The sequence below is a fragment of the Pecten maximus genome, chromosome 15 (genome assembly GCF_902652985.1).
Source record: "Pecten maximus chromosome 15, xPecMax1.1, whole genome shotgun sequence".
Taxonomy (NCBI): domain Eukaryota; kingdom Metazoa; phylum Mollusca; class Bivalvia; order Pectinida; family Pectinidae; genus Pecten; species Pecten maximus.
Window position 1 is genome coordinate 14,320,819 of NC_047029.1, and position 25,398 is coordinate 14,346,216.

Here is a 25,398-nt window from a genome sequence, read left to right on the forward strand (position 1 = left end):
ATGCCTTCCCGAAAGAAAGACATATTTTATTTTCATCCATCCAAGATAGATCAACAAACTTCCAATTTCAATTAGGACCTTACAGAAACATGCATGTGTTCAATCATATCAGAACAGCTGCAAACATTTCAAATTATTTGCAATTAATTCCTAAACCAATATCAGTAAATTTATCGACTTTAAACTTAGAAGATTACTGATTTTGCATTAAACAATAATGTTCGTTTACAGTACTTCCAGTACTTTGATTGTATTAACCTCCAAATAAAAAAAAAATAAATGAAATTCTTTTCTGTGAACGAAAACTTCCCATACAAGTGTCATTTCACTGCACACACAACATCAAAATCGTTCGTACTTTTTCCTACTTTTTTCCTACTTTTTCTGTACTATTTTCCTACTTTAATCACTTTCAGTTCAAAATGTATGCACATCCTACTTTAATTCCTGCTAGAAACATACTTTTTTTGTACTTTTTCAAGCTAAGTTGTTCTAGTACTTTTTTGGTACTTTTTCAGTACTATTTTCCTACTTTTTCACAGTACTTTTTTTGTACTTTTTTGGCTTACCTGTTAAAGTGCTATAAAGGTATAAACGTACTTTTTTGTACTATATATGTGCTTTTTCTGTATTTTATGATGACAATAAAATGTACTAAAAGTATAGTGACTTTTTTTGTACTTGTGTACTTTTTTTGACACAATTTCGATCCGTGTTGAACCCTCGGTTCCAAATTGAGTAAAAAAATGTATACACTTTTTTTAATGCTTTTTTAATGCTTTTTTTCTGTACTTTTTCTGTGCTTTATTTCGGTATGGGAGAATTTAGATAGATAATAAACTATTTGATAAATTTTTGTTACTGGAACAATGCTCAGAGTTACTCTCGAGAAAACTTATTACTAATAGATAAAACCTGCATTCACTGTCAAATAATGTTTTTACAGGGAAGAATTTTGTTACTTTCATCTTTGTATCAGAATTATGATGAGTGTACTTTCATATAAATTCTAGAAAATCAGCTTACAACATGATTAGATTCTATAAATCTGCAGTCATACCTCTGAATCAGTGTCAATGTTTGTTTTTGTGTAGGATGATGTCAATCTCCAGGTGAAGGCAATGCGCCTAACCCTAGAACAGATTTACACCAGCCAACTAGAGTTGGTGAGGGCAGATATGGAAAACCAGCACACTAAATCACTGGACTCGCTACGAGAAACTCTCACCAAAGAATACAAGGCAGAAATCAACCGTCTCGAAGCTGATTGGTCAAGTCAGATGGCAGAACTTGAGGATGAACATGTAGATGAACTTCAAAGGTCACTTCTTGAGGAGGCTGTTGGTAAGTGATACGACCTTCACCTTTGACCTTTAGTGTTCCTGTGTCAACAGTTTGCAGTTTTGTAATCGTCTGAATTACAAACTTGATGAGTTTATTTACAGTCGATATGGTTAGTGGAATAAAAATTTAACTGTAAAGTACATCTGTAGGCGAATCAATCTAATTTTTAGCATGAAATGAAACTAAAAAGTTTTAGCATGAAATAAAACTAAAAAGAACTTAAGAATAATTAAATACTTTGGCCATAAAAGTGTAATTAATGACAGAAAGATTATGAAATTCCTTTTCACCATTAAGTTTAAAACATGCCAGTTCTTATATATGCTCTGGTGCCATCGAGTTAAAAAAATGTGGAAATGTCAAGGAAGGGGATCCAACAAAGTGTTATTTTTCAGTCTCATAAAAACATGGCAGCCACAGTGGCCATTTTGTAACATAATTGTACAATCATGGTTTTCCTGAACAAAACCTATTTCAAACTTCTTTAGTTCCAGCAGTTGGATTCTGCTCTAACTTACCTGAAATGATCCTGATCAGGTGTTCTTACTTTTCAGTTTGTTCCGAAACCCAAAATGGCCATCATGGCAGCCATCTTGAAAAACACATTTTAAACTTCTTCTCCAATTCCACTGGTGCCATTGGGCTTACCATTTTTGGGTTTTGTTTTTTTGGCCCCGCAATAACTTTGACATCATCACATGGTCATGGCAGCCATTTTTTAACATGACTGTGCAGTCGTGGTTTTTTCCCTTAACAACACCTATTTCTAATTTCTTCTACACCAGTACCACTATACTCGCTTTGGAGTCAGATGACCGTTAAGGCTCAAGTTGTCTCTTGTTTACTTTCAAAATATTTTATTGTCAACACAACAAATATAAAAGTATTCTTACAAATGAAATATATAATCAAGTATTGACAAAATGGATGGTACAGCAGGCTTTATATATAGACCTATATTAGTCCTTTCCTAAACAGTTTTGATATGTCAGATATCATATTCTTTATGATAATGGCCAAAGATGTACACAAAGCTTGTGATATATTAACAGACATTTTGAGTAATTTGTTAAAACTGGATAGTTTCTGATTTAATATGGTTTGAAAGGATTTGAAAAATATCCATCTGTTTCGTCATGCTGCCTTTAGAAATGAAAGAAAGTATTACCTCAAACTGAATATAGTATTTGATAGTGTCCTCAGTTTTTCACAATATAGTGTAGCATGTTCATTCTGATTCTATCTAGATTTTAATGTAGTCATGTTTTTTAATATTGCATTTGCATGTTATATTTATTTGCTGTTTTAAACACTATTTAATTTTCGGTTTGAACCATACATTTATGATGTAAGCTACCTAACTGTAACATGGAGACTTAAGGATGTATGTTACCTTACTGTGACATGGAGACTTAAGGATGTATGTTACCTAACTGTGACATGGAGACTTAAGGATGTATGTTACCTTACTGTAACATGGAGACTTAAGGATGTATGTTACCTAACTGTGACATGGAGACTTAAGGATGTAAGCTACCTAACTGTGACATGGAGACTTAAGGATGTAGGCTACCTAACTGTGACATGGAGACTTAAGGATGTATGCTACCTAACTGTGACATGGAGACTTAAGGATGTATGCTACCTAACTGTGACATGGAGACTTAAGGCTGTATGCTACCTAACTGTGACATGGAGACTTAAGGATGTAGTCTATCTTACTGTGACAGGGAGACTTAAGGATGTAAGCTACCTAACTGTGACATGGAGACTTAAGGATGTATGCTACCTAACTGTAACATGGAGACTTAAGGATGTATGTTACCTTACTGTGACATGGAGACTTAAGGATGTATGTTACCTAACTGTGACATGGAGACTTAAGGATGTATGTTACCTTACTGTAACATGGAGACTTAAGGATGTATGTTACCTAACTGTAACATGGAGACTTAAGGATGTATGTTACCTTACTGTGACATGGAGACTTAAGGATGTATGTTACCTAACTGTGACATGGAGACTTAAGGATGTATGCTACCTAACTGTAACATGGAGACTTAAGGATGTATGTTACCTTACTGTAACATGGAGACTTAAGGATGTATGTTACCTAACTGTGACATGGAGACTTAAGGATGTATGTTACCTTACTGTAACATGGAGACTTAAGGATGTATGTTACCTAACTGTGACATGGAGACTTAAGGATGTATGCTACCTAACTGTGACATGGAGACTTAAGGATGTATGCTACCTAACTGTAACATGGAGACTTAAGGATGTATGCTACCTAACTGTGACATGGAGACTTAAGGATGTATGTTACCTTACTGTGACATGGAGACTTAAGGATGTAAGCTACCTAACTGTGACATGGAGACTTAAGGATGTAGGCTACCTAACTGTGACATGGAGACTTAAGGATGTAGGCTACCTTACTGTGACATGGAGACTTATAAGGATGTATGCTACCTAACTGTGACAGGGAGACATAAGGATGTAGTCTACCTTACCGTGACAAGGAGACTTAAGGATGTATGCTACCTAACTGTGACATGGAGACTTAAGGATGTATGCTACCTAACTGTGACATGGAGACTTAAGGATGTATGCTACCTAACTGTAACATGGAGACTTAAGGATGTATGCTACCTAACTGTGACATGGAGACTTAAGGATGTATGCTACCTAACTGTAACATGGAGACTTAAGGATGTATGCTACCTTACCGTGACAAGGAGACTTAAGGATGTATGCTACCTAACTGTAACATGGAGACTTAAGGATGTATGCTACCTAACTGTGACATGGAGACTTAAGGATGTATGCTACCTAACTGTAACATGGAGACTTAAGGATGTATGCTACCTAACTGTGACATGGAGACTTAAGGATGTATGTTACCTTACTGTGACATGGAGACTTAAGGATGTAAGCTACCTAACTGTGACATGGAGACTTAAGGATGTAGGCTACCTAACTGTGACATGGAGACTTAAGGATGTAGGCTACCTTACTGTGACATGGAGACTTATAAGGATGTATGCTACCTAACTGTGACAGGGAGACATAAGGATGTAGTCTACCTTACCGTGACAAGGAGACTTAAGGATGTATGCTACCTAACTGTGACATGGAGACTTAAGGATGTAGGCTACCTAACTGTGACATGGAGACTTAAGGATGTAGTCTATCTTACTGTGACATGGAGACTTAACCCTTACCACGCTTATCACGGCATATGCCGTGCTCACAAAACTGTCCCGTACTGCTAATCACGGCATATGCCGTTTGTTTGTAGCCTCTAGAATGTACCACCTGTTACTGGTAACAGATACCCGGAACACATCTGGATTTATCTCTATCTACTAAAGCATGAATCTGAGTCTAATTTGCGTTTGTTATTTATGGGGGGTTTAAGTAAAACTTTCAAGATAATAACTGATAACAGAGCCGGTGATGAGTGAGCACATTGTCGCTGCAAAACATGGCGGACTCTTCGGACATGTCGGAAGGTTAGGCTGATAACTTTGATGATATTATGAATATGATAATAAACTCTGATAGAGAATCTGAGGAATTTGAAGGGTTTGATCCCCTCGATGTTGTTAATGCACATTTGGTGGAAGATCGGCAGGTTGAAATGGTCCAATCTGCAAGGGATCGAGACCTTGTTGAGGATAACGAGATGGGGTGGGAGAGGGAAGATCACGTACCGATAACAGCCCCTATCTAGTCATGAATCATAAACATGTGATATACAATGATTGTGTAAATAGTTCATTATAGAAGATTGAATGAAGTGACCAACTGACTTGTGATAAAATACACAAAAAACAAGGCAATGTACAAGCGTTTATTTCAATTAGTATACCTTTAATTGCAAATTAATTTTACCTGTAAAAAAGGTGCTATTTTAGCAGGTAATATACAACTATCAATGAATTGTGTTAATTTTCAAGAAATATGTTATGACTGTAATGATATATCCAATAATTAAATTGTTACAAGTTATCTTAAAGTCTACATTTTTGTTCTTTCCTGTTAATTAACTTTACCTGCCTGTACAGGTAAAAAGGATCATCTTACCTCATCAAAATTTACACAGGTGGAAAGAGCAGGATCTGATAAACAATTTTCTTACATAACATTTTCAACTGAGACAACAAATAAAAAAGTGATTACAGATTGAACATCATACATGACGGATTTAGTACTTAGGTAAAAAGAATGCAGCGGCCAGGCATATACTATAGTAATATTGCACAGCGTGGTAAGGGTTAAGGATGTATGTTACCTAACTGTGATATGGAGACTTAAGGATGTATGCTACCTAACTGTGACAAGGAGACTTAAGGATGTATGCTACCTAACTGTGACATGGAGACTTAAGGATGTAGTCTATCTTACTGTGACAAGGAGACTTAAGGATGTAGTCTATCTTACTGTGACAAGGAGACTTAAGGATGTAGTCTATCTTACTGTGACAAGGAGACTTATAAGGATGTAGTCTATCTTACTGTGACATGGAGACTTAAGGATGTAGTCTATCTTACTGTGACAAGGAGACTTATAAGGGTGTAGTCTATCTTACTGTGACATGGAGACTTATAAGGATGTAGTCTATCTTACTGTGACAAGGAGACTTATAAGGATGTAGTCTATCTTACTGTGACAAGGAGACTTATAAGGATGTAGTCTATCTTACTGTGACAAGGAGACTTATAAGGATGTAGTCTATCTTACTGTGACATGGAGACTTATAAGGATGTAGTCTATCTTACTGTGACAAGGAGACTTATAAGGATGTAGTCTATCTTACTGTGACAAGGAGACGTAAGGATGTAGTCTATCTTACTGTGACAAGGAGACTTATAAGGATGTAGTCTATCTTACTGTGACAAGGAGACTTATAAGGATGTAGTCTATCTTACTGTGACAAGGAGACTTAAGGATGTAGTCTATCTTACTGTGACAAGGAGACTTATAAGGATGTAGTCTATCTTACTGTGACAAGGAGACTTATAAGGATGTAGTCTATCTTACTGTGACAAGGAGACTTAAGGATGTAGTCTATCTTACTGTGACAAGGAGACTTAAGGATGTAATCTATCTTACTGTGACAAGGAGACTTATAAGGATGTAGTCTATCTTACTGTGACAAGGAGACTTATAAGGATGTAGTCTATCTTACTGTGACATGGAGACGTAAGGATGTATGTTACCTTACTGTGACAAGGAGACTTATAAGGGTGTAGTCTATCTTACCGTGACAAGGAGACTTAAGGATGTATGCTACCTAACTGTGACAAGGAGACTTAAAGATGTAGTCTATCTTACTGTGACAAGGAGACTTAAGGATGTAGTATATCTTACTGTGACAAGGAGACTTAAGGATGTAGTCTATCTTACTGTGACAGGGAGACTTATAAGGGTGTAGTCTATCTTACTGTGACATGGAGACTTAAGGATGTATGTTACCTAACTGTGACAAGGAGACTTAAAGATGTAGTCTATCTTACTGTGACAAGGAGACTTAAGGATGTAGTATATCTTACTGTGACAAGGAGACTTATAAGGATGTAGTCTATCTTACTGTGACAAGGAGACTTATAAGGATGTAGTCTATCTTACTGTGACAGGGAGACTTATAAGGGTGTAGTCTATCTTACTGTGACATGGAGACTTAAGGATGTAGTCTATCTTACTGTGACAAGGAGACTTAAGGATGTATGCTACCTAACTGTGACAAGGAGACTTAAAGATGTAGTCTATCTTACTGTGACAAGGAGACTTAAGGATGTAGTATATCTTACTGTGACAAGGAGACTTAAGGATGTAGTCTATCTTACTGTGACAGGGAGACTTATAAGGGTGTAGTCTATCTTACTGTGACATGGAGACTTAAGGATGTAGTCTATCTTACTGTGACAAGGAGACTTATAAGGATGTAGTCTATCTTACTGTGACATGGAGACTTATAAGGATGTAGTCTATCTTACTGTGACAAGGAGACTTATAAGGATGTAGTCTATCTTACTGTGACAAAGAGACTGATAAGGATGTAGTCTATCTTACTGTGACAGGGAGACTTAAGGATGTATGTTACCTTACTGTGACAAGGAGACTTATAAGGGTGTAGTCTATCTTACTGTGACAAGGAGACTTAAGGATGTAGTCTATCTTACTGTGACAAGGAGACTTATAAGGATGTAGTCTATCTTACTGTGACAAGGAGACTTATAAGGGTGTAGTCTATCTTACTGTGACATGGAGACTTAAGGATGTAGTCTATCTTACTGTGACAAGGAGACTTATAAGGGTGTAGTCTATCTTACTGTGACAAGGAGACTTATTATAAGGATGTAGTCTATCTTACTGTGACAAGGAGATTTATAAGGATGTAGTCTATCTTACTGTGACAAGGAGACTTATAAGGATGTAGTCTATCTTACTGTGACAGGGAGACTTAAGGATGTAGTCTATCTTACTGTGACAGGGAGACTTATAAGGATGTAGCTAGTCTATCTTACTGTGACAAGGAGACTTATAAGGATGTAGTCTATCTTACTGTGACAGGGAGACTTAAGGATGTAGTCTATCTTACTGTGACAAGGAGACTTATAAGGATGTAATCTATCTTACTGTGACAAGGAGACTTATAAGGATGTAGTCTATCTTACTGTGACAAGGAGACTTATAAGGATGTAGTCTATCTTACTGTGACAGGGAGACTTATAAGGATGTAGTCTATCTTACTGTGACAAGGAGACTTATAAGGATGTAGTCTATCTTACTGTGACAAGGAGACTTAAGGATGTAATCTATCTTACTGTGACAAGGAGACTTATAAGGATGTAGTCTATCTTACTGTGACAAGGAGACTTATAAGGATGTAGTCTATCTTACTGTGACAAAGAGACTTAAGGATGTAGTCTATCTTACTGTGACAAGGAGACTTAAGGGTGTAGTCTATCTTACTGTGACAAGGAGACGTAAGGATGTATGTTACCTTACTGTGACAAGGAGACTTATAAGGGTGTAGTCTATCTTACCGTGACAAGGAGACTTAAGGATGTATGCTACCTAACTGTGACAAGGAGACTTAAAGATGTAGTCTATCTTACTGTGACAAGGAGACTTAAGGATGTAGTCTATATTACTGTGACAAGGAGACTTATAAGGATGTAGTCTATCTTACTGTGACAAGGAGACTTATAAGGATGTAGTCTATCTTACTGTGACATGGAGACTTATAAGGATGTAGTCTATCTTACTGTGACATGGAGACTTAAGGATGTAGTCTATCTTACTGTGACAAGGAGACTTAAGGATGTAGTCTATCTTACTGTGACAAGGAAACTTAAGGATGTAGTCTATCTTACTGTGACAAGGAGACTTATAAGGATGTAGTCTATCTTACTGTGACAAGGAGACTTATAAGGATGTAGTCTATCTTACTGTGACAGGGAGACTTAAGGATGTAGTCTATCTTACTGTGACAAGGAGACTTATAAGGATGTAGTCTATCTTACTGTGACAAGGAGACTTATAAGGGTGTAGTCTATCTTACTGTGACAGGGAGACTTAAGGATGTAGTATATCTTACTGTGACATGGAGACTTATAAGGATGTAGTCTATCTTACTGTGACAAGGAGACTTATAAGGATGTAGTCTATCTTACTGTGACAAGGAGACTTATAAGGATGTAGTCTATCTTACTGTGACAAGGAGACTTATACGGATGTAGTCTATCTTACTGTGACAAGGAGACTTATAAGGGTGTAGTCTTTCTTACTGTGACAAGGAGACTTATAAGGATGTAGTCTATCTTACTGTGACAAGGAGACTTATACGGATGTAGTCTATCTTACTGTGACAAGGAGACTTATAAGGGTGTAGTCTATCTTACTGTGACAAGGAGACTTATAAGGATGTAGTCTATCTTACTGTGACAGGGAGACTTATAAGGGTGTAGTCTATCTTACTGTGACAAGGAGACTTATAAGGATGTAGTCTATCTTACTGTGACAAGGAGACTTAAGGATGTAGTATATCTTACTGTGACAAGGAGACTTAAGGATGTAGTCTATCTTACTGTGACAGGGAGACTTAAGGATGTAGTATATCTTACTGTGACAAGGAGACTTAAGGATGTAGTCTATCTTACTGTGACAGGGAGACTTATAAGGATTTAGTCTATCTTACTGTGACATGGAGACTTAAGGATGTATGTTACCTAACTGTGGCATGGAGACTTAAGGATGTAGTCTATCTTACTGTGACAAGGAGACTTATAAGGATGTAGTCTATCTTACTGTGACATGGAGACTTAAGGATGTATGCTACCTAACTGTGACATGGAGACTTAAGGATGTATGCTACCTACCTGTGACATGGAGACTTAAGGATGTATGCTATTTAACTGTGACATGGAGACTTAAGGATGTATGCTACCTTACTGTGACATGGAGACCCAAGGAATTATGCTGCTTTAACTGTGACATATTCTTGAGGATGTATTCTACCTAACTGTGACATGGAGACTCAAGGGTTTATGCTACTTAACTGTGACATGGAGACTAGAGGATGTATGCTATATCTTACTGTGACAAGGAGACCGAAGGGTGTATGTTACCTTTTATAACTTAAGGGTGTATGCTACCCTACTTTGACACTAGGTCTTTAAGGTGTGTGTTAACTTATTGTGACCTCTATCCTTATCAGTAAAGCCTCATGTTAGTTGTGAAAAAATCATTTATTGTGATAACCAAATTGGAAGCTAATTCCTTCGTTTCTTTCATGCTCATTTTTTTTTTTTATTGAATTTCACCAGTGGGATTTGATAGCTCTCACTTTCCTGAAATGATCCAGAGACGGTCTTCACCAATTTTTGTTATTTTTCAGTTCAGTCTGAAATTCCAAGGTGGCTGCAATGGCTGCCATTTTGAAATACAGTGACATTTCAAATTTTAGTTCCACCAGTTGGTTTTAACTCAAACTTGCCTGAAATGATACTAAAATGGTCCTGACCAAGTGTTATTATGTTTTGGGTTGATCTCTAATCCAAGCCGGCACCATGGCCAACATACAATATTGTACAATTTCAATTGTTGTCTACCACTATACTACTACTGAGTATACATGTATACTACAATAGTACTAGGGTCTGGTGAAGTCAGATGACTGTCAAGGCCCATGGGCCTCTTGTTTAATTATTTTTGTTGTTCAAAGCCATCTTAAAAACTGTGGGGATGTTTTTAATTATATTTGTTGTTCAAGGCCATCTTAAAAACTGTGGGGGTGTTTTTAATTATTTTTGTTGTTCAAAGCCATCTTAAAAACTGTGGGGATGTTTTTAATTATATTTGTTGTTCAAGGCCATCTTAAAAACTGTGGGGGTGTTTTTAATTATTTTTGTTGTTCAAGGCCATCTTTTAAACTGTGGGGGTGTTTTTAATTATTTTTGTTGTTCAAGGCCATCTTAAAAACTGTGGGGGTGTTTTTAATTATTTTTGTTGTTCAAGGCCATCTTATAAACTGAGGGGTGCGGGATACATCACTCTATGGCATATTCTGACATGGTAATAAAAAGCTTAATATTCATTTTAAGAAGATGAATGCTCTGATTTCATAGAGCAGCTTAAGTTGACAGACTAGATTCAAAGTTACCGCGAAACCCTTGTTGTCATTAGGAAAGATCCTGATTAGTGACCTAAAGGAGAACCTGATCAATAGAATACCCCAGAACTAGCTGGGACGGACCTTTGTGGGTTGTTTCAGAAAAATCAGGGGTAGAATTAAATGTAAAAGAAGAAAGATATTCGCATGAAAAATCGGTGTCCAGAGTTTTTTCAGAGAGACGGCTTTGAAGTTGAAAAAATGAATTTTTAAAATGCTTTACATTGTTTTTGTTTTCACTATCATAATTCTATCATTTGTTTTCGACCAACTCATTATACAAATAATAATTACACTTCGTACATATCAATTTTCAACATAGAAAATTCACATTACTCTTATCTCCTTCCGTGAAGTATTTTGTAATTTTGTAATATGATTCATGCATTTATATGGTCGAAAAGGCTTATTTGAGATAGATAGATTATAAAAAAAAACCATTTAAATCATAGACAATAGCCTGCTTTATCACTGAGTGTTCGGAGCCTGTGTGAGGGGAAGCCATTCTTATGTACTCTCATTGATAGCTGCATTGCAAAGTCACCTCATTGGTTGGCAAAACGGCCCTCATCCGTTGAATACTGTTTTAAGAGTCATATTTTTCAGTTGACAATCCGGAAGTGAAATTTCTGATTGTTTCAATATTTGATACTTAAAATGAAAGTAGGAAGACTTCTGATCAGTTCTGGCATCATTTCTAAGAAATACAAAAATAGCCGTGCTGGTTGAGTTGGCTGAAGTGATGATGTGGTAAAACCTAGTTTGTTTCAACAACGGAGATTCTGATAGCAATAGAGAGGTTGCATGGTTTAAAGCAATCAATAATGAAATGTTTATATACATGTACCATGAATGTGTGATTCAACAAATCACAGAAACGGATAAGGTAGGCCCATTATTAGGCAACAAATCACAGAAACGGATAAGGTAGGCCCATTATTGGGCAACAAATCACAGAAACGGATAAGGTAGGCCCATTATTAGGTAACAAATCACAGAAACGGATAAGGTAGGCCCATTATTAGGTAACAAATCACAGAAACGGATAAGGTAGGCCCATTATTACACAACAAATCAAAGAAACAGATAAGGTAGGCCCATTATTAGGCAACAAATCACAGAAACGGATAAGGTAGGCCCATTATTAGGTAACAAATCACAGAAACGGATAAGGTAGGCCCATTATTAGGTAACAAATCACAGAAACGGATAAGGTAGGCCCATTATTAGGCAACAAATCACAGAAACAGATAAGGTAGGCCCATTATTAGGTAACAAATCACAGAAACGGATAAGGTAGGCCCATTATTACACAACAAATCACAGAAACGGATAAGGTAGGCCCATTATTACGCAACAAATCACAGAAACGGATAAGGTAGGCCCATTATTACGCAACAAATCACAGAAACGGATAAGGTAGGCCCATTATTACGCAACAAATCACAGAAACGGATAAGGTAGGCCCATTATTACGCAACAAATCACAGAAACGGATAAGGTAGGCCCATTATTGGGCAACAAATCACAGAAACGGATAAGGTAGGCCCATTATTGGGCAACAAATCACAGAAACGGATAAGGTAGGCCCATTATTGGGCAACAAATCACAGAAACGGATAAGGTAGACCCATTATTGGGCAACAAATCACAGAAACGGATAAGGTAGGCCCATTATTGGGCAACAAATCACAGAAACGGATAAGGTAGGCCCATTATTGGGCAACAAATCACAGAAACGGATAAGGTAGGCCCATTATTACACAACAAATCACAGAAACAGATAAGGTAGGCCCATTATTAGGCAACAAATCACAGAAACGGATAAGGTAGGCCCATTATTACACAACAAATCACAGAAACAGATAAGGTAGGCCCATTATTAGGCAACAAATCACAGAAACGGATAAGGTAGGCCCATTATTACGCAACATATCACAGAAACGGATAAGGTAGGCCCATTATTACGCAACAAATCACAGAAACGGATAAGGTAGGCCCATTATTACGCAACATATCACAGAAACGGATAAGGTAGGCCCATTATTACGCAACAAATCACAGAAACGGATAAGGTAGGCCCATTATTACGCAACAAATCACAGAAACGGATAAGGTAGGCCCATTATTACGCAACAAACAATGAAATTCGGAGACAAGCTTCTTCTAACAAAAAAATCTAATCATGATCCAAATCATTGGTATAGGAGGAAACATTCACATTTTGAACACCAAGATAAGCTGATCTTACTAACCCTAAATCATACTATGCCAATTCAATTGAACAGGTGAAAAGTAATTCTGCATTCTTCAGTTGAACGAAAACGCAACCACTGTCTTTCAAAGTCAATAAAATTCCTGAAAATGAGATGATCATCAGTAAAACATCCAGGAAGCACAATTACTGAAAAACACAATTACTGGAAAAAAAAACTAAAACTGCCTTTCTATTCCCTATTGTTTTATATTCATATACTTACTTACTTTCTAGTCCTCAATTTCGTTCCCTCGTACACAGCACCTATATGATCACACAGTATAGAGTTACATGTATTTCAAATAAAACAGACTATGTTTTTGTGATAAAATATCGTAGATCCTCTGTGTTTAACACAAAAGTGAGGCTTATAATTGTTATTTAAAGAAAATATCTTAAAAATAATCTGAACATTTCAAGGAATTATGAAAATTGATCAGATAACTTTTGCAATTTATTTATTCTTGATGGTTTTAAAAAGACCATTCAGAAATTTTGACTAATCATAATGGTTTATTTAATTAAATGGTTTACAATGCTATGAAGGCTTTGAACAGCACACCCTTTAGTTTCCAGATATGTTTTAATTATGTGGTTTTGGGCCTGATTCTGTTCTCTACTCTGTATAGTTGTGCAGACAATTGAAGTTTCTCTCCCTTGTGGTAAGTCTTCTGTCTCCTCCTCAAGCTTTCTGAGGACCTTGATGCCCATTTGTAAACAGAATTCTGATTGGTCAATTAAGAAATAAAGAGTTATTTGGCAAAGAATTTTGAAAATGAATTAAGTAAAAGTTCTGTTATTTTATGCACACAGCACAGGTTTTGATCATGACTAAATTTTCTTAGATTATTTACTGATATCAATAAACCAGTCAGTTCTGTTTTCAATATTCCTAAGGCTAAATAGAAGGTCCAGAATTTCAGAACTTTTCTTTCTGTGCACAAACCTGCATCATTAGTAATTAGTATTCACCCTATAATCTACAAGTTAGACAGACCTGTCAAAGGGTGGAACAGCTTATTGTGTTCACAAAGGGGTAAAGGATCACATATTGCTAATTTGTTTCTAGGTCCCTGTCTAGAATTTTATACGGTAGTTTCATGTTTATTTAAGATTTTATATCAAGCTATAACATAGATTTTAGATTATTGCGAGAGTTATCTCCCTTGAGTATAGTTGTATTTATATCTATAATGTTTGGCTAATCCTATTTTAGATAAATTTCTGTGTTTTAGTTTTGTTTGAAATTTAATAAGTACATTTTTTAACAGTTATTTTTCATGAAGAATGAATGGTGAAATAAGAATATAGATATAGAAAAACATGAGCAATCCAAAAATAAATAAATAAATAAAACAACAACAGTAATATCTTATTTTTAGACAAGTTGAAAATCTGAAACTGATTAAGCTTTATAGAAATGATAGGTGTGTGGGAAGAAGGTGCAATTTTAGGTAGATTAAAAAAAAAAAAAAGATATTTGCATGAAATTGGTGATGCTGGTTAATTGCTGCTATAATTCTTTTTTAATTATCAATGATTTCATCTTTGTGCATTTCAATTATGAATGATAATTGTCCGATTATCTTCATAATTTCACAACTTGACACGACTTTGTTGTGAGGAATTGCTAATCAGCCACGACAGATTGGTATTTTCACAGTAACAATTGTACACACAGATATAATTTTGCTGATTTAGCTATTTAATATGCAAATATTTCATAATATTTTAAAGCCACAGTATAATGCATATAAACAAAACAAGTATGGGTTACTAATAATTGGTACAAATCATAAAAAAATGGTTTAGCCTTTAAAGGACCACAATTATACATATAAATATTAATGCATGAAAGGTTGAGGGAATCATACTCTCTTTTTTAATGCCATCTTTATGGACTTCTAAATGAACGCCTGCTTTTATACTAAAATTTATATCATGTATGTTTTATTTATACAGTATGTTTAAGTGACCGTATACTGCATACAATGTAATCTATATATATCATACAATACAAATGTATTTATTCCATGCTTTATTTCATTTAAAAGAGCTTCATTAAGTTTTTAGATCATCTGAAAAAAAAAGTGGCTATCTTGGATTATGTTTGTCAAAGTTTGTTATCACTAATTCTGGAAAAGTACTGGAGGGATATTCCTTGAGCATCGCATGTATGTTGCCCATATTTCCTAGTTGTGCACATTCAAGTTTGAGTCTGATCCGGAAAACAGAACGAGTGAAAAGCAGCCATCTTTGATTTTGGCAGTAAAAATTTGTTGATTTCATAGATCTTAGAGTAGGTTCTGTGTTATCAAATAATTAAGAGATTTAGAGGAAGAGGGGAAAGAAGGGAAAATTAGAAAAAAAGGAAAGAAAAAAGATCAGTCTTTCATAGGATTGATGTAGATCAAGGATCTCTTGTTTAAGAGAAAATGTAGCAATTTTCATAATTGTATGAACCTATTGTAGTTTCCCAATGCACATTAAAGTTCAGGAATGTATTCAGCCTTTGTAGTCAACATTTAGTGTTCTATCTTTAAAACATTTTAGTTAATTTATCATAATTGGAGAAAATATGTTGTTTTATCATCACTGAAACTTTTATAAAGGTGTCTGAATTTGTTCAGCATCTATGAAAAACATTTTATTTTAATTTCAAAAGGGTATATGGCTTATTTCAGCATCAGAGGTGTAAATGTGATTTGTTGCAGAATTTGCTGCCTGATTTACATATAATCTATATATCTATCGCCAGCTGTGTACAGCTTACCTGTATATATCTCGTTACCTCAGGTGTTAAATATTTTCCAATATATACCAAGTACATAAATCACATTATCCTGTGGTGTACATACGACAACCAACAACAAAGTCACATATATCCTTAGATTTAAACCTCGCCTGACAAACTGATTGACTCTCCAATTTTGCTAAGTCAGCTGTGACGGAGATTTAATCTTATCAGACAAGATTGTACGTGATTTGAGAACAGCTTCTGATTTCTGTTTCAACTCTCATGACGTTTATTGAACTTTAACATGTATTTGTGTGACATCTCCCTCATCAAATGGCCAAGTTTGTGACTTTTTTCGGTTCTGTATTTACCAAAGGTTCGGAGCAGTCGAGAGCAGCTTATATCCAGAATCTGAATGAGAAACTCAGCAATGAGCACCGTAAACTTGTTGAGGTAAGTCCAGGTCAAAATTTTTTAATCCGGACTTTTAAAAAAACGATTCACCTTTAAGTCATTAAATAGACAGTGGTCAAACAGATCAACTGTCCAGTAATTCTGGCTAAGCACACCATGACCAGCGATATAACTACGAAATGTTATATGGCCATAATACAAGCCATGAGGTCAGGGGCTATTTACAAGTAATGGTGGACATCTTTGTAAGAAACTAAGAAATATGGCCTAAATGGGGAATATAGAAACAAAGGTAAACAGTATGTTGTAATCCTTACGATTTTATGTTTGAAATATTTTATAGAGTGGTGTTGTTTCTGTCATATAAGTTTAGAAAATTGCAATTTGCAATTGTTTAAATGTATATTTTATACTTTGAAAGTGACGTTTATTTGTATTTTAAGTGTAGTTTGCAATATTTATATTTTTTAACTTATATATATATGTCTGGACAATACCTTAGAAAGCTAAATGGAGAGGGGCCACAACACAAAGCCATTAACTGTATGTTTCTACACTTTCTATTCTGACTTAAATTCACATGTTTTGTTTTGTAGAAAATTTCGGAGGATCTGGAAAAAGGTGCCGAGATTAGACGGCACACTCCAAGGAAGAAACAGAAGCCCCTAACCACGGAGTCAGAAGATGGGGATACAGAAACAGAAAGTATCCATTCCATGCCTGTTACTGGGGAGGAATATCAACAGGTGGAAGAGCGAGAAAAGGTGCTGGATAGAGTGGAAGGTAAATAAATGTAACGGCCATTACCATACATATGAATAAATAGTTAAGAGGACTCGCACAACCAGCTGCTGTCAGAAGCAAGTCCCTAACGAAAATGTGTTTCTGACATTTGTAGCTTTTTTCTTGAGTAATAGACATATGGAATAAGTATTTCATATATATGAGAATAAAGAGTGATGTTTAAAAACTTGAAAAATGAAATATACACTCCTGCTAAAATTTGATAGAATGATGTACGTAGGAAAGCAGGTGTAAAAAAAGAGAGAGTTCCCCAGAGCTCCCCCATCCTGTGTAAATTCTTCCTGAAATAATCCTCACAAACTTGTTATTTGTTTGGGTCAGTCCATTGCAGGCATCTTGTCATTTTACTTTTTGAAAATTCTTTGTAAAAAAAATTGTTAAATATCCAAATATTTGGACCAAAAAAATTACCTATGTCTGACATGTACGAACGAAACAAATCTGAATAATCAATTTGTACCTGTAACAATGTATACATATATATTATATACAGTATTTATCATGCATATATATTGAGCCATTAGCAAAATAAGTTATTGGAAAAATATTTTTAACCCTTGGAGTCAAACTGTCTCCTGTTGTGTGTTTTAGCTTTAAACATGATTATGTTTTCATTTTATTCAAATGTTGTCTGTTTTGGCATGTATAACCTGTAAAAGGTATGTCATTTTGATATGGAGGCATATTCTATAGGGACTTTTCTTGTGAGAGGTTAGGCACGACTAATAGCTGTGTACCAATTGAGAGTTTAAAGAAAATCTTTTCAACTCTTCAACTGAGTTCAGCGATGGTTGAATGAAGTGATATTCCAACTATAAATATGGACATTTAAGAGATAAAGATCATAGAGAATATCTCATCTATTTGAATGTATCACATTTACTCAGTCAGGTGTGATATAAGTTATTTTTTAACTCTAAAAGTTCAACATCATCTTTGATATACTGTAATAATTTATGCACAATAAAAACCGAATATAGATGACTTTAGGTTTATTTGATATATTTTTAACTAAAGTTCTTATCAATGACCTGTATGATACGTATATTGAGCTAACCTGGTCCAAAGGACCAAGGTGACCTTATGCCATACCGTGGCATCCGTCCATCAATAATTACATTATGAACACGATAACTTGAGTAAATATCAAAATAGCAAGTTTGATGAAACTTTGTATGCAGTCAGTTATCAACAAGATCTTGGACGAGTTCGAAAATGGAAATTATTTGACTTTAACTTACAGAGTTATTGCCCTTGGTAATAATGTTATTTTTGGAACTTGTAAACACAATAACTGAAGTAAATATCTACAAATGTGACGAAACTTTGTATGCAACCATATATCATTGAGATCTCGGATGAGTTAGAAGATTTTGATGAAATTTGGTTTAGAGCATTATTGGGGAAAGGTCTTAGCATTTGTATAAACGGAGGGTGTTGCTCACCTTGGGCCAGAAGGGCAAGGGGAGCCTCACCTATTGAGATGGATCCTTTCAATCTCTACTGCTCCTGGAAGCCTTAATAGATTTTGATGAAATTTAGTCTGGAGTATAATTTGGCCAAGGAGATTTTAGATTGTATATATGGAGAGTGTGGCTCCCCTGAGGCTGGAGGGGCGGGGCTAAATGGGGGAAATTAAGGTAAATCTGTTAAATCCCTACTTAGGCCTGAACAGTTGTGTCAACATACTGTTCAGAAGATATGAAAATAAGATTAAACGGCAGTAAATATTATTACATCTGTGAGAAATATTAATATTAGTGACTACATGTGATGTATACACATAATATCATGTCAATGACATGATGGCTTGAAGAAAAGCATATTACCAGCAGTGTAATCAGTAAATTATGAATTCATTTCCTGCTACTAATATCAGGCTAGAAATTAACTTTTCACAATGTTTAGTGAAACTCAATCTTTAGTGAAACTGTCTGGAAAAGACAATTTTGTTGAATAAGGTTTTGTCTGTGATACTATCATGGTGAGGACTTTGTTAAATTTAATGTTTCATCTGAAGGGAAATAACTACAATTTATAACATAGCATGATTATTACCTTAACCAGGAAAACCCTACATCAGAAGGGAAATAGTTCTTTATTACATTTGTACAGTTCGTAATAGAGCATACCACCTTAACCTACATGGAGAGGGACACTTACACAATTATATATGTACAATTTGTAATGTAATACAACCATTGTCTATATTATACATTTTATGTCAGATGTACGACAGACTTTGGAGGCTCAGCGAGAGGAGATTGTTACACTTCGTGCTGCAATGCTTACAGAGTACGAACAACTTCTGGCTCTACGTACGGAAACCATGGCATCCAACACGCAGCAAGTGGAGAAAATGCAACACGATATGGAGGACCTCCAGAAAACATATGAGGAAAAAATTCTTGACTTCCAGGCCAAGGTCGAATCCAAAACAGGTAAGAGGTCTCATGTGGCTCAGTAGTCCCAACTGGAACCAGTGGGGACAGTGTTGTGTTTGAGGTTTACATCAATGGTCTTTATCTTTGTGTAACCTCTCCTGAACTAGAACAAGATCTATGTTTGTACACTCAAACATAGTGAACATCCATTATTGATAGGAATCTGATAATCTAATTGTGAACCCCACTCTTCATTCTCCAACCCTATACTCTCCCTAACACACAAGTAGATTAACCTGTATTGGTTAATAGTTTAGTCCATTCATTTTCTATAGGGGTGTTAGGTAGTGCCACATAGAACATATATATACTCTTGGCATTTTATGGCAGGTTTATTTAGTATGAAGAAGTCAGACATGCAGATGTTTAGAAGAATTGGTAGGTTTGATTTTTTTATTAGGGATTTCTTTGGTCAGGAAAAATGGCAAGAATTCTTAATTCATCACAATTTCTTTGATACTGACAGTAAACCTACATCACCAAGTTTCTTGAGATGCAGGTTGATGAATGAAGACTGGAAAGGTTTCATGGTCTCACTTGAGAAATGTTGTATTTCCATATTTGCCTTGTGATTCCATTGTCTCCATCGTAGTTCTCATTTTTAGGATGTGACTCAATACTTGACCTAGATTTGTCAATGAAACAGATGACACTTATTTACTGGATCATTCCTTATCCTCCTTGTACTGGACTGTTCCGGGCTACAAATTCAAAACCGTTCATCTCCACTCCACAAAACTTATTATACTAACAGAAAAAAGAAATGCAAGTTCAAAGTTGCATGCTTTCAGCTTATTTTTCAAGAGAACGTATATGTGGGGGGTTTTATAAAGAGAATAATAAGAATTTTCAATTTGATTTCAATGTATTTTTTTAGCTCACCTGGCCCGAAGGGCCGGTGAGCTTATGCCATGGTGCAGCGTCCGGCGTCCGGCGTCCGTCGTCCGTCAACTTTTTCTTTAAATTGCTACTAGTCCTAAAGTATTGAATGGATTTTCACAAAATTTGGTCAGGAACATCCTTGGGGGAAGGGGAACAGACTTTGTATAAATTTTTACTCTGAACCCCCAGGGGCCTGAGGGGCGGGGCCAAATAGGGGAAATAGGGTTACTCCTTTAAATCGCTACTAGTCATAAAGTTATGAATGAATTTGAACCAAATTTGGTCAGGAACATCCTTGGCAGAAGGGGAACAGAATTTGTATAAATTTTTACTCTGAACCCCCAGGGGCCTGAGGGGCGGGGCCAAATAGGGGAAATATGGTTACTCCTTTAAATCGCTACTAGTCATAAAGTTATGAATGAATTTGAACCAAATTTGGTCAGTAACATCCTTGGCAGAAAGGGAACAGAGTTTGTATAAATTTTTACTCTGAACCCCCATGGGCCTGAGGGGCGGGGCCAAATAGGGGAAATAGGGTTACTCCTTTAAATCGCTACTAGTCATAAAGTTATGAATGAATTTGAACCAAATTTGGTCAGGAACATCCTTGGCAGAAAGGGAACAGAGTTTGTATAAATTTTTACTCTGAACCCCCAGGGGCCTGAGGGGCGGGGCCAAATAGGGGAAATAGGGTTACTCCTTTAAATCGCTACTAGTCATAAAGTTATGAATGAATTTGAACCAAATTTGGTCAGGAACATCCTTGGCAGAAGATGAACAGAGTTTGTATAAATTTTTACTCTGAACCCCCAGGGACCTGAGGGGCGGGGCCAAATAGGGGAAATAGGGTTACTCCTTTAAATTGCTACTTGTCATAAAGTTATGAATGAATTTGAACCAAATTTGGTCAGGAACATCCTTGGCAGAAAGGGAACAGAGTTTGTATAAATTTTTACTCTGAACCCCCAGGGGCCTGAGGGGCGGGGCCAAATAGGGGAAATAGAGTTACTCTTTTAAATCGCTACTAGTCATGAAGTTATGAATGAATTTGAACCAAATTTGGTCAGGAACATCCTTGGCAGAAGGTGAACAGAGTTTGTATAAATTTTTACTCTGAACCCCCAGGGCCTGAGGGGCGGGGCCAAATAGGGGAAATAGGGTTACTCCTTTAAATCGCTACTTGTCATAAAGTTATGAATGAATTTGAACCAAATTTGGTCAGTAACATCCTTGGCAGAAGGGGAACAGAGTTTGTATAAATTTTTACTCTGAACCCCCAGGGGCCTGAGGGGCGGGGCCAAATAGGGGAAATAGAGTTACTCCTTTAAATCGCTACTAGTCATGAAGTTATGAATGAATTTGAACCAAATTTGGTCAGGAACATCCTTGGCAGAAGGTGAACAGAGTTTGTATAAATTTTTACTCTGAACCCCCAGGGCCTGAGGGGCGGGGCCAAATAGGGGAAATAGGGTTACTCCTTTAAATCGTTACTAGTCATAAAGTTACGAATGAATTTGAACCAAATTTGGTCAGGAACATCCTTGGGGGAAGAGGAACAAAGTTTATGTAAATCTTTATTCTCAACCCCCAGGGACCTGAGGGGCGGGGCCAAATAGGGGAAATAGGGTTACTCCTTTAAATCGCGACTAGTCCTAAAGTATTGAATAGGTTTTCACCAAATTTGGTCAGGAACATCCTTGAGGGGAGGGGGAACAGAGTTTATATGAATTTTTACTCTGTACCCCTAGGGGCCTAAGGGGCAGGGCCAAGTAGGGGAAATAGAGATTAGTCTTTTAATTGCTACTAGTCATAAAGTTTTAAATGGATTTTAACCAAATATGGTCAAGAATATTCATTGGAGAAGGGGAACAGAGTTGGTATGATTTTTTACTCTGAATCCCCAGGGGACTGGGGAGTGGGGTCTGATAGGGAAAATAGGGGTTAATCCTTTAAATCGCTATTAATTATTAAGTTACGAATGGATTTGAACCAAATTTGGTCTGGAATATCCTTAGGGGAAGGGGGAAAGAGAGTTTATATAAATATTGACTCTGACCCCCAAGGGGCCTGAAGGGAGGGGCCAAATAGGGGAAATAGAGATTTGAGTTTTAAATGGATTTGAACCCAATTTGGTCAGAAACATCCGTGGTGATGGGGGAACAGATTTTGCATAAATGGTTACTGTGACCCTCAATCCCATAACTATGTATATCATCGCTGGGCATTAAGAGATAAACACAATTCTTATGTAAAAATAGGCCAAAGGGGTTTTCCCCACCCTAAGGGACTTAGTTTCTTTAAACACCATTATGGTGTAAAAATAATCCATATGGTCTTTCAGAGAGTACATTTTTGTATATGTATTGACAAATTGAACATGTACATTATTTTGACATTTGGTCAAATCCAACCAGGTGAGCGATACAGGCCCCATGGGCCTCTTGTTTTTTATTATTATTATTTCAGGTGAAGCCCTGCGCTTAACTGTCACAGAACAACACAACAAAGAACTAGAAATATTACAATCTGTCTATGAACAAAAGCTTGTGGACCTCCAGGAATCCTTCACAAAAGAAAGACTACAGCACCAACAACAGATAGACCATCTTATGTCTCTTAAGCAGGAAGTTTCTTCTGAGCATGCTCAACAGGAAGGTGAACCAACAGTAACTTCTAGTGATGAACATTTGAGAAGTGATAAGGAATTTTCAAATCTTTCATCTCTAGAACGTGTCAGTGAACTTGAATCAAAATTAGCAGAAAAAGATTCTGCTATTGAATCTTTAACCAGTCAGATTACTGAAATCAAGGAACGATATGAAAAGAGAGACACTGGTCTGTCAGACATTCAGCAGGAATTAAACAATAGGTGCAAAGAATTGGAGGAAATGAAACAAATTCTGAAGGTAAAAGATGATAAAATTGTCGATTTGGAGAAAGAAAAGTGTGACGTGGAAGAAAAATGTGCTAAAGATATGCAAGAGTCTACAGTAAGATATACCAAAGAGACGGATGAAATGACTTCTCGACTGATTGATATTCAGGCAGAATTGGAGGCTTCACGGGAACAGGAACGCATGCTGGAGGAACAGTATGAAGAATTACAGCACCAGCATGTTCAGGCACTCGAAAGTGCACATCAAGATTTCGACCACGAAAAACATGTAGAAGTGGGCTCACTTCAATCTGAGTTCAAAGTTCAGTTAGAGATTGAACTCAAGAGACAGGCAGCAGACTTAGCGTTTGATCATGAAGAAAAAATGAAAGAAATTGCCAAAAGTTACGAGGATAAAATTCAGCAACTTAAAGAAGATTTCGATGAGAAATTAATAGACATAAAAACTCGAGCTTCTGAAGCCTCACCTGATGTAGAGGATAAAGACTTGGACACAGAAAAGGGATCTGTTGTGTCGCAGGAAATCCAATTTGACACGGTAGATTATAATGTTGACACAGACGCAGCAAGTTCAAAAGCAAGTACTGTTGTAGAAGTTTCAAGTGACAGAATTCGATCACAGAGACAGGAATCTGACAATTCTATGGAAAGTGACAGAGAATCTGAAACATGTACGCCAAGAGGAGGCCAGATTTCGATAGGAGAGGCCAGTGCAATGTCGTACGAGACCGAGGACGAGTCGATTTCTCAGGATATTACACCAGGAAGTGACGAGGCCGAATCTATACAGGATACCACACAAGACACAACACAGGATACTGATTCAGAAACTGTGGCCGGTCTGTTCAAGGAAATCTCCAAGGCAAAAGAGGATACACTTTCCTTTTTACGGGCAGAGTATGAACAGAAAATTGCTGCACTTGATGATCGGTTACGACAGGTCATGGCTGAAAACAGCGAATACGAAAAAGACATGGAAGCTCTTAAAGAGCAAATTGAGGATTTCAAATTAGAGAAATCAAGTATGGAACAGAAACTAAGTGAAATGAAAACAAATTATGAAAACAAATTAAAAGATATTGAATTGTCGTCTGTGACTAATGGGGATGTTGATAAGGTTCGGCAAGAGTATGCGAGAGAGTATGACGAAAATGTGTCTCAAATTCGCAGGGAGTTTGAGGAGAAAATGGATTTATTACGACTAGAGTTACAGGAGAGTTTCGAAAACGAAAAAGATGGCCTTATTCAGGAACATCGAAATAAGATGAATGAAATTGAGGACAAGTACGAAAACTTAATTGAAAGTAAGTTGAAATTTTTTATTCTTATTTTCCATAATTGGTATGACACCTTTTGACAATCTAATATGGACATTGATATTGCATTTTAAAATGAAGTAAGATCTTCTGTTATTTTCCTTATAGTATATGAGTTTGTCCCCTTACAAAAATAATCTGTCCATTGGGGCCTCATGCAAATTGAATGCGAAACTTTCTAGCTCTGCTGTTTCAATGATGCATGGTGATTTGAATTCATCTGGACTGTTTTGATAAGAATACAATTATATCATAATGCTCCTCTAGTCATATGTGTTGCCTACTAATATACCTACTACATGTGTATACCCAAAGACAAAGCTTATGACATCAATCTCCACATGTGTTCATATCACGGTCAGTTGACGGGGTACCTGTAATTTCGCTTGGGCCAGGCCGGTTTATAGAAGTAATTTAGGGTGTATTTTAACCATGCTGTACACAAAATCTGTTTGGTATTCAGAATTCAGAGAGATCGGTATTGGAAAGGTTTTAGGTCATCTGAGACAAAATATTACAATTGCCATTTGTCCCTCATTCATCCTTAAATAATTTACATTTTCAACTTCTCATCAACCAAAAGGTCAAGGGTCATCATAGTGGGCCAGTAGAATGCTGG

General features: G+C 36.4%; 1 protein-coding gene across 2 annotated transcripts in view; it reads left to right on the top strand.

The window, feature by feature from the left end:
• Positions 1-25,398, top strand: part of LOC117343218 (nucleoprotein TPR-like) — a 158,981-nt gene that overhangs the window by 87,972 nt on the left and 45,611 nt on the right. For both annotated transcript variants that reach the window (XM_033905557.1, XM_033905558.1), the window contains exons 6-10: positions 1,095-1,344; positions 16,400-16,476; positions 17,034-17,220; positions 19,470-19,682; positions 23,034-24,767. In XM_033905557.1, the coding sequence (XP_033761448.1) occupies positions 1,095-1,344; positions 16,400-16,476; positions 17,034-17,220; positions 19,470-19,682; positions 23,034-24,767 (2,461 nt within the window). The remainder of the gene's footprint in view (positions 1-1,094; positions 1,345-16,399; positions 16,477-17,033; positions 17,221-19,469; positions 19,683-23,033; positions 24,768-25,398) is intronic.